We start from the raw sequence: 10,359 nt of genomic DNA, 5'->3' as shown, positions 1-10,359 counted from the left end.
GTGTGCGAGCAGTGCGGCAAGGCGTTCTACGAGAAGATCGTGCTGGAGGAACACGTGGAGTATGTCCACCGCAAGGTCAAGAAGTTCCAGTGCGACAAGTGTCCCAAGGTGTTCTACCGCCCCCAGTCCTTCCTGCGGCACAAGAAGACCCACACGGGCAAGCGGCCCTGGGTGTGCACGGTGTGCGGGGCCAGCTTCATGGTGCCCTACAACCTCAAGGTGCACATGCGGCTACACACAGGAGAGAGACCGTTCCTGTGCAAGCATTGCGACGCCACCTTCAGGCAGAAGAACAGCCTGGACCTGCACCTCAAGAAACACACCAAGAAGGACGGCCTGCCCCTCGCACCGGGCGGGGACCACACAGTGGTTGCCCGGGCAACCAGAAGTGAACAGACATCGGCGGTGTTTGCAAACAGCGATGTGGTCACAGCACCCTCCCTGCCTGCCGGGCCCGATGGGGAGGGGAAAGTGGTTGTCATGGCAGCCAGTGGTGAACAGAAAGCGACAGTATTTGCAGATGGTAGTGTTATAGCCGCTCCCTCCCTCCCTGCTGTGTCACCCTGGCCCTACTTCTCCGGTATCTAGCGTTATCTGTTACATCTTTAATGTCATCTGAAGCATCATCTGCAGTGTTTTCTTTATAAATCTGTTGTGTCATCTGTAGCATCATGTGTAGCTCCATCTTGACTTCAGCATCATCTGCAGTGTCTTCTTTAACATCATGTTCACAACATTTGACAGCATGAAAAGAAGACTTTTCATCTCCAGCATTAGATAGTGTAGAAAGAAGATGCTTTATCTGTAGAATTCCAGAATTGCTGTAACACAGCAATTGCACTGAACTCTGTAAGCATGAGATTGTTCATCTGGAAGCAAATGTGGCCAGATTGCAATGACTGGGTCACTGTGTGAAAGAGAAGAGATTGGTTTACCTGAACGTTGACTGGCGAGGAAGAGAGGGTATCTGATTGGCTGATGAACTTAGGAGTGTGCAACTGCAAGCCGAAGATACCTGCCAAATCCTCACAGTGATTAAAACAACCACAACACCAACAACACCAACAACACCACCACCAACAACAACACCACCAACATCAACAACAACAAACAACAACAAACAACAACAACAACAACAACAAAAAGAGAGTATGCTATGTTACCTAGCAACATACTTTGTAATTAGCCACATCTGTTACAAGTCTTTTCTTTTGCTTATTCATTTGTTTGCTGGTAAAGTTAAGCTCTAGTTTCATTTGTTTGCTGGTAAAGTTAAGCTCTAGTTTCATTTGTTTGCTGGTAAAGTTAAGCTCTAGTTTCATTTGGAAGTTTTGGAGACATTTCTGCATTGAGTGTGTTGTGCATTACTTGAACTGTGTCTACAAGAAGTGACACAAACAGTCAAAAATAACGGCTGTTGGTGTCACACGTTGCACGTCCCAACAGCACCCCACCCTTCTCACGTCGTCAGGAAATAAAGGGGTGCTGTGAAAAGACCGTCTCTGCTGTTGTTGCATCCTGTCAACAGTGTCAAGGTGGAGAATGTTTGAGTCCCATGCAAAAACTATGGCAGAGAATTTCGTGAATCAAAGGCAGAGAATCGTGAGTCAGAGGCAGAGAGAATCGTGAGTCAGAGGCAGAGAGAATCGTGAGTCAGAGGCAGAGAGAATCGTGAATCAGAGGCAGAGAGAATCGTGAGTCAGAGAGAATCGTGAATCAGAGGCAGAGAGAATCGTGAGTCAGAGGCAGAGAGAATCGTGAGTCAGAGGCAGAGAGAATCGTGAGTCAGAGGCAGAGAGAATTGTGAGGCAGAGGCAGAGAGAATCAGGCATCAGGACAAAAAGCGGCCTCTCATCACCATTGGCAGCGGCCTCTCATCACCATTGGCAGCGGCCTCTCATCACCATTGACCTGGCCTCTCATCACCATTGGCAGCGGCCTCTCATCACCATTGACATGGCCTCTCATCACCATTGGCAGCGGCCTCTCATCACCATTGGCAGCGGCCATCTTGATGTCTTGAAGGGACGACGGCGTCACACTTTGGGCACTTGTAGTCTCGTATCCAGGTATTAATCAGGGAAAATGTTTTCTTGATTTACTGGAATTGCTTGTTGGAGTTGTGGAGGTGAGTTTCCATTCCATTTTATCATCTCACTGCTGGGAAATTCGCTTCCTCCCAGTGGAAAGCTAGCAGCAACACGAGTGGTACTACCCATGTGTGTGCATTTTGAGTTGCAGACGATGTTGTAGTGATGAAGCGTGTGTGGGTGCAGCGTCTGACCATGCTTTGTGTTTTGCAGGACCGGGAAACCGTGCGTACAGGCTACAAGTGTCTCAAGTGTCACGCTGTCATCGGCCAGCACAGAACATTCGCCTCGCACATTCGGATCGACAACCAAAAACAAATCACCTGCGAAAAGTTGTGCCCCGCGGGCCGCGGCCTGAGCGGGTACCAGCGAACGTTGTTTCTCAAGGGACACAAGAACTACCTTTGTCACACATGCGGCGCTTCCTTCACGGAGAAAAGCACGTTTGTCAACCACATCGAGTCGCACGGGGAATCAGTGTCGAAGAAGTACACGTGTGAGTACTGCCCGTACCAGTGCACGCGACAGCGCCGCATGGTGAACCACACTGTCAGCAAACACAGCGAAGAGCCGCGGCCTCGCCCCAACATCTGTGAGCTGTGCGGCAAGGCGTTCTTCAACAAGAACATGCTGGGCAGACACAAGATCGACGTGCACGTCAAGGAGAAGAGGTTCAAGTGCGACCTGTGTCCCAAGCTGTTCCTGCGGCGCCACAAGCTGATCATGCACAAGAATCTGCACTCCGGCATCCGCCCCTTCATCTGCAGCCAGTGCGGCCAGGCCTTCGCCGTGGCTTACAACCTCAAGGTGCACCAGCGGCTGCACACCGGGGAGAAGCCATACCAGTGTCAGCACTGCGACGCTGCCTTTGCCCAGAAGAACAGCCTGGACGTGCACATGAAGAAACACGGGATATCCATCAGGAAGGCTGCTCCCACCCCAAGACCGCGAGTCAGCTCGTACCAGGCGCGGCGCATGCCGTCCTCCCCCCCACAGCTAGGCTCCCCTCCCCTGCAGCTGGTGGGCTCGCCTCCTCCTCCTCCACCACAACTCTCCCACCTGGGCTCTCCTGGCCAGGTGTTGTCCCCCCAGCAACAACCAATGGACTCCCCCCCACCACCACCCCTGGACTCTCCTCTACACCAGAGAATGGACTTCACCATGCACCACAGGATGGATCCCCCGCTTAGAATGGACGCACACCAACGATTGGATGCTCACCAGAGATTGGACGCTCACCAGAGAATAGATGCTCACCAACGATTGGACACACCGCAGAGAATAGAAACACATCAGAGAATGGACGCACACCAGAGATTGGATGCACACCAGAGAATAGCGACACACCAGCGAGGGGGTTCACAGCACATCGTGGACGCACACCAGCGACTTGACCCCAACCCGAGGCTTGACCCCCTAGACCCCCATCAGAGAATGGAGGCCCACCAGGGTGTGGACCTGCACCAACCAATGACAGCTCACCACAGAATGGAGTACCAGCAGGGGGGCAGGTTGGACACGGAATCCCCGCAACGGCCTCGCCTAGACCCCTACTTGTACCCCGGGTACAGCGGGGTGGTCTTTCCGGGTGTCCCCGGGGCGTCCTACCCTTTCTATCAAAACATGTAACAGCACGGACAACTAGGATACCTTTTACAAGCTGTGTGAAGATCATTTTAAAAGGAACAGAATTGTAAAAAGATAAGTTTTTTTTAAATGAACAGAACAGTTACAAAAAGATTGTTTGGTGACTGGAAGGAACAGAACTGTTGATCGGTAATTTTTAAATGAACAGAACAATAAATAGATTTTTTTTTGAAGGAACAGAACTGTCAAAAGATGAATTTTAAAGGACCAAAAACACAGGTACGTGGCCATGTGATAAAAGTAATCCCCTGAGAACTAATACAATCAAAATGAATTGAGTGAACACTGGATGTTCCTTCTTTGAGACGCTTGTCGTCAGAGGCTGACTAAAACTCACATTTAGCCGGCTGGACAAGACTACAAAAGGGTGCCTGTTTGTGTGGTGTTCGATCATAAAAAAGGGAATGGATCAATATTTAAATGTTGCTATTTTTGACCAAAATACTTTGACTGCCCCGATATGTGTACAACGTCTTAATTGGTCAAAAATACAAAGAACGTGAAGTAAGACGAATCAAAAGACGTGACTCAGAGTGTACACAGCGGCCCAGTCAGTGGTTGCACCAAGACTGGGACAGGAGAAGGACATAGCGAGAAACAAGGAAACCAATATTGCTCTAGCTCTGTAAGCCACTTAGCTGGTAGTGAAGTTGTGCACACAGAAAGTACGGTATGAATGTCGAAGAGCAACAACAAACAATGGCAACAGCGACATGAGAAAGAAAAGTATGAATGTTCCGAGAACAAGCAAAGGGAAAACCACTGGCAACAGGTTTGATGTTCCGAGAACAAGCAAAGGGAAAACCACTGGCAACAGGTATGATGTTCCGAGAACAAGCAAAGGGAAAACCACTGGCAACAGGTATGATGTTCCGAGAACAAGCAAAGGGAAAACCACTGGCAACAGGTATGATGTTCCGAGAACAAGCAAAGGGAAAACCACTGGCAACAGGTATGCATGTGGAAGAGCTACAAAAGATGGCTAAAGAGACAGAATAAAAAGTGCAAGTGTTCCGAGAACAAGAAAATGGAAAAAACAAAGGAAATAGGTAGGAAAGTTGAAAATCCACAACAACAGACCATGATGGCATGGTATAATTATTCTGAGAACAAGCAAAGGGGAAAACAAAGGAAACAGGTATGAAGAGCTAAAATAGGAGATTGGAAATTTAGTACATAACATTGTATAAGTTTTTCACAATCACGCACAGGGGAGAACCGCCTGCTAACAGGTGTGAATGTTGAACAGCTACGAAAGAAAGAAAAGTGAAAGTGTTTTGAGAACAAGAACAAGAAAAAGTAACGGAAACAGGTATGGATAGCTAAAAGAAAAGATGGCAAATTAAGTACATTGTTTTATAAGTTTAAGAGGCTGGCTCTCTGAGCACCCGAGTGTGACATCCTGCATTGCTTCGCTCCTTGGCTTGTGTCTGCTGCCTGCAAACTCCTTTCTCCGTGGTCCTCTCAGTGGCATCCAGTCCGCACTTCCCTGCCTTGCTTCTTCCCATCCATCCCTCTTAAATGTTGTGTGGGCCCACGTACACACACACATACACACACATACGCACACACACACACACATACGCACACACACACACACACCAGACATGGGACTGGTCCGAATTTTATCGGAATTCCGATATTTTCCTTAGCTCACAGACCATTCTTGAGATCGATGCAAATTCGTTGAGAAAAAAAGGGGGGGGGGGTGTGGTGGTGGTGGTATGAACCGTTCAGCTGAAGCTGTCTGCGTCTGAAGTCAGTGCATTCGCACCCCAGCACTCGCGTGAACCCATAGCAGTATCGCCTAGGCCTAATTATTCACCGATGGCGGTTTGCGGGTTGTTTTGATTGGCTGCCGATCTCCAAACGCCGAAGGTGAAAAAGGTAGCATCATGGCGTCTGGATTCCGTATTGTTTTGTCGGCTGTGGAAGCTCTTACGATCGACGACCAAAGTGTGAAAAACAAATGGAAAGCCAACTGGCTGTCAGAAGAAGTGACTGTCATTATCAACAAGAAAGAAAGGCGCCAGCTCATCAGTTGGCGACAGTATCGCCAAGATATCCATTCCCGGTCAGGCCGTATGCACGTGGTGCGACAACGGCCACTGCGTGGTGAAATACGGACTTGGTGAAAAAAATGTGTTGGTTCTGAAAGTTTTCAAGTCAGTTTTGTGTGTGTGTGATTGTTATAAATTACACTTTTGTTTAAAATGCTAAAACATATCATTCTTGTGGTTTGTATAGCTTTTTAAAAAGGCATGATCTAATTTTTTGCTATCAGGAGAGGCCCCAAAATGGCCTTTATTATTCTAACATTCATTTTCCGTCTAACATTCATTTTCCTGAACCCCCTACCGGGGCGTTGCCCCTGGACCCCGGCTTACTTTCCTACTTTTTGAACATTTGCTGGTCTCATGTCTGACACACACACACACACACACACACACACACACACACACACACACACACACACACACACTTCTTATTCTGGTAGTATTTTATTTGGAATTTACAAGTGAACAGTTTTATTGGGAGAGTAAGCTTGCATGTTCGCGTGAAGCTGTACACTTTGAATAAGCACAGTGGTTTTGGCAACTTTCACAACAGGAGTGTGATCCAGGGCACATTTTAGTGCTAGAACTGTATCATTGTCATGCATATTCTGTGTATTTTATCCAATTTTTCTTCATTGACACCATATTTTTATGCATAATCAAGTGGTTGTACAAAGTACTGTTTGTCAGATCTGTAAATGTGTAGTTTTTTGACATTTTTGATATGAACATTTATCTTTGTGCTTGTTTGAATCACAGGTACAAATGTCATATATTGTGCTTGTTTCCATGTCTTGGCCTATTTTTATGTGTTTCATATTTACTTTTCTTTTCTTTATACAGATCGTATCACAATTTGTTGAATAAGGTTTCCCTGTTTTTGATTCGTGCAAGTCAAGAACATCTCCAAGGTCCAGCAAAGGACGCTGTTTTGATGTCAAATATTGTGATCATCAATTTGCCATCAACCTGAAAGTTTTGGGTCAATTCATATTATTGAACGGAAGGGGTTGTGTTTTGATAATGATAGATGTGAGCATTGTTCTGTCCAGTTGTGAGTGTTTTCCTGTTTTGAATGATTAATGCGGTGTACTTGTTTGATTGTCTTGTATAAGTTTGGTTACATTCTTTTGTTTATGCACTTGATTGCATTATCTAGTGCTTTTGTGAACAAGAAACAATTGACAAGTGGCTCTATCCCATCTCCCCCCTTCCCCCGTCGCGATATAACCTTCGTGGTTGAAAACGACGTAAAACACCAAAAAAAGAAAAAGAAAAAAGATTGCATTATCTTGATTTATTTTTGATTTTCCTGGATTGTTGGGCAGATTATGCATGCCTGTACTCTCTCTCTCTCTCTCTCTCTCTCTCTCTCTCTCTCTCTCTCTCTTTCTCTCTCTCTCTCCATCTCTCTCTCTCTCTCCATCTCTCTCTCTTCATCTCTCTCTCTCCCTCCCTCTCTCTCTCTCTTGCTCGCTCGCTCGCTCTCTCTCTCTCTCTCTCTCTCTCTCTCTCTCTCTCTCTCTCTCTCTCTCTCTCTCTCTCTCTCTCTCTCTCTCTCTCTCTCTCTCTCTCTCTCTCTCTTGTTTGGACACAAATCAACTTCTTAATCTTTGTTTTACTTTTGTGTGCAAGTTTTTCTTGTAAAAAGCGACAGCTCTTGGGTTTGACAGTTTGATACAGTTTATAGCTGTGTCTTCATGATTGTGTGTCCAGTGTTGATGCAGTTTATAGCTGTGTCTTTATGATTGTGTGTCCAGTGTTGATACAGTTTATAGCTGTGTCTTTATGATTGTGTGTCCAGTGTTGATACAGTTTATAGCTGTGTCTTTATGATTGTGTGTCCAGTGTTGATGCAGGGCGGGCACTGTTGCGGTCTGATGTTGATTTGTAATATTACGCGTTGGACATAATACTTGAGTGTGATGTGACTGAACGTGTGATGTGTGTGTCGTCTAAGCAGGGAAGCCTGTCTTTTCCCCGAGTCAACACTGTGAAGCAATTTGATCATGTGATCACATTTTGATGCAATTTATTTTTTAATCAGTGCAACTGGTTTTGAAAAATAGTTTGTGTTTAACCAATGACCGTATGAACACACATTGAGTTGTGTAAGTTTTTTTCGTCTTGCTCTTTTAAAAATATTTTTATCTGCGCTGTACCCTTTGTCTTCATGTAATGGTCATGTCATTCAGAAAATAAACTTAAAGTAATAAATGTTGTCTTCATCGCTGGTCTTTATTGTGTGTGTGTGAAAGCATAAAAAGGATTATGTGGTATTGATATAGATATGTATAGGTTACAACACGAGTGTTTTTTTTTATATGGCTTGTATTTCAGTCAAGACCCAGCGGATGAATATCATCGGGAGACACGAGCCTCTGGCGAGTGGCTCTCGATTGATATTCCCGCTGGGTCTTGACTGAAATACAAGCCATATAAAAAAACCACGAGTGTTGTAATCTGTATATCCCATTCTACCATCAAACACAAAGTGTAGACTACTAGCGGCACTGTTGCGATCTGTGCAGGGTAAAACAGTGTTGCCAGCGAGACTTAGCCCTTTTGCAACCTTAAACTAAGTGACCGTCGCTGAAAAAATAAAACGAATGAGTGCATCGATAAGTACGCGGTAACACTACTTTCAGACCATTTAAAAGCTTTAAGTAAAGGTTCATAAGTTGCAAGAAAGTAATGAAGTCGAATAGAAATTAATTTAGTTGAAGCGCACAATTCTTTTGTTTTGCGTTTCAGGTCGGCAGAACGGGCGAAACGGGTTTGGGACCCATTTGGCTTACTCGATTCAGAATCGATTCCACGTTGTTTTTCTCGAACGTGTGTAATTAGGCTTATTGACAGAGAAGCAAATTTTAGGGAACAAATATGTAGGTTTAGATTTAACCATTTGCTCCCTATTTGAAATGCATCTACGCGATAAACTGTTTTGCGAGTGTGTTTGCATGGATGAACTTAAACTGGTATGGGTGTGAGGAAAACGCGACCGACACGTCTGTCACCGCCGATTGATTGCATTTTGAAGGAATATGACTGGATTACGGAAAAATACACACATGTTAAGTTCTTGGATACCTTCATCGCCAATGTGGACTTACTGCAGAGCCAGGCAAAAGAGTAGACTTGCTCGCAAAACACGTGAAACAGCCGATGTTTGATAGCTGAAGGCGCACACCAAAACACACTACCGACAGATTCTCAAAAGTCGTCTGCTAACGATGCAAGGGAGGGCACTCGTGTTTTTGTTTTGGTTCGCTAGCATCTGGTTATCTTGTAAGTTGAATGTTCGTTTTTTTCGACCTGCATTGCTTTCATAATGAAAGAAACGTGTGCTTATTGCATCTCATACATCAGATCAGTTCTGAGATTCATTTTTGCGTGCAACTGATATGGTTTTCTGAGCCGTGCAATACGATTTTGGAACTTCATACAAATGTGTCACATTATTCGGCGCGAGGTCAAAGGTCGGGAGGAAAGTAGTTCTTTGCCCAAATCGGAATCTGCACTATCATATATTTTTTGGAGTCCATGATGTATTTATTGAGCTATAAAAATACAACATATATACCCATACTGAAGTAACAGAGACAAAGAAGGGAGGTCATGGGATATATATATATATATATATACAGTATGCATCAGCTTGTGTGGTTGTTGATTGTATTTTTGTATTTTAATTCCAATTTGAGCTTCAGTGTGAAAATGTCCAGTCAGAGGCATGGTATTTGTGTGTGTGTGTGCGTGTGCGTTTGTATGGTGTGCGTGCGTGTATACCTGTGTGTGTGTGTGTGTGCGTGTGTGCCTCTGTGTGTGTCTTGTAGTGATACAAGTTGTAATTATCGTTTATATAGTCCTGGGGGACGGTATGAATTGCTCACTTGCAGGCATACGTTGCTTTGAAGAAATGTGTACATGTTGCTGGTGCCTTGGACTTGAGCGATGTGGACAAAGATGGAGAATAGCCGGCCTGCACAACGCTTCAGCCAAGGGATGTGAGGTCCCCGGAAGTAGCCCGTGTCCCTGTCAACAACAAACTTCCAAGCTCTCAAATGCACTTTGCAGTCAACAAACACACATGCACGCATGGCACACACGCACACGCAGTGAAACAAGCACATAAACACATGCATGCACACTTGATGGCCGCCGTACTCACACAACCACATTCATGATGGTGGAAATATCCAGTAAGTTTGTGCATAGCAAGCAGTCACACACGAACACACATACACATGCACACACACAAACACACACACACACACACACACACACACACACACACACGAGCTCTGACACAAAGTCCTCTGAGTGCCCCCTTTTTGTGAAGTTGTTCAATGGCTGTAAGGTCTTGGTCCATGTTGTTGTCTCGTGTTATTCTGTTCTGTGAGTATATTGTATACCTTGCTCTCTCATTTGGTTCGTTTCTCTGTGTTCTTCAAAACTTCTCAGTTTGGAAGGGCGAAGATATCAACCATTATTTTGATTTTGAATGCAATTCAAGCAGTACAGTACACTGCTAAAAAGAATACACAGTTAAAAGTAATGACTGC

General features: G+C 45.2%; 1 protein-coding gene across 1 annotated transcript; it reads left to right on the top strand.

The window, feature by feature from the left end:
* Positions 1-1,075: 1,075 nt before the first annotated feature.
* On the top strand, positions 1,076-8,011 carry LOC138974899 (uncharacterized). Its single transcript, XM_070347616.1, has one exon. The coding sequence runs from the start codon at positions 2,256-2,258 to the stop codon at positions 3,717-3,719; it is 1,464 nt and encodes a 487-aa protein (XP_070203717.1). The 5' UTR covers positions 1,076-2,255; the 3' UTR covers positions 3,720-8,011.
* Positions 8,012-10,359: the final 2,348 nt, after the last annotated feature.

Source organism: Littorina saxatilis, linkage group LG8 (assembly GCF_037325665.1).
Source record: "Littorina saxatilis isolate snail1 linkage group LG8, US_GU_Lsax_2.0, whole genome shotgun sequence".
Lineage (NCBI taxonomy): Eukaryota > Metazoa > Mollusca > Gastropoda > Littorinimorpha > Littorinidae > Littorina > Littorina saxatilis.
Note: the sequence above shows the minus strand (reverse complement) of the source record. Positions and strands in the feature narration are given on the sequence as shown.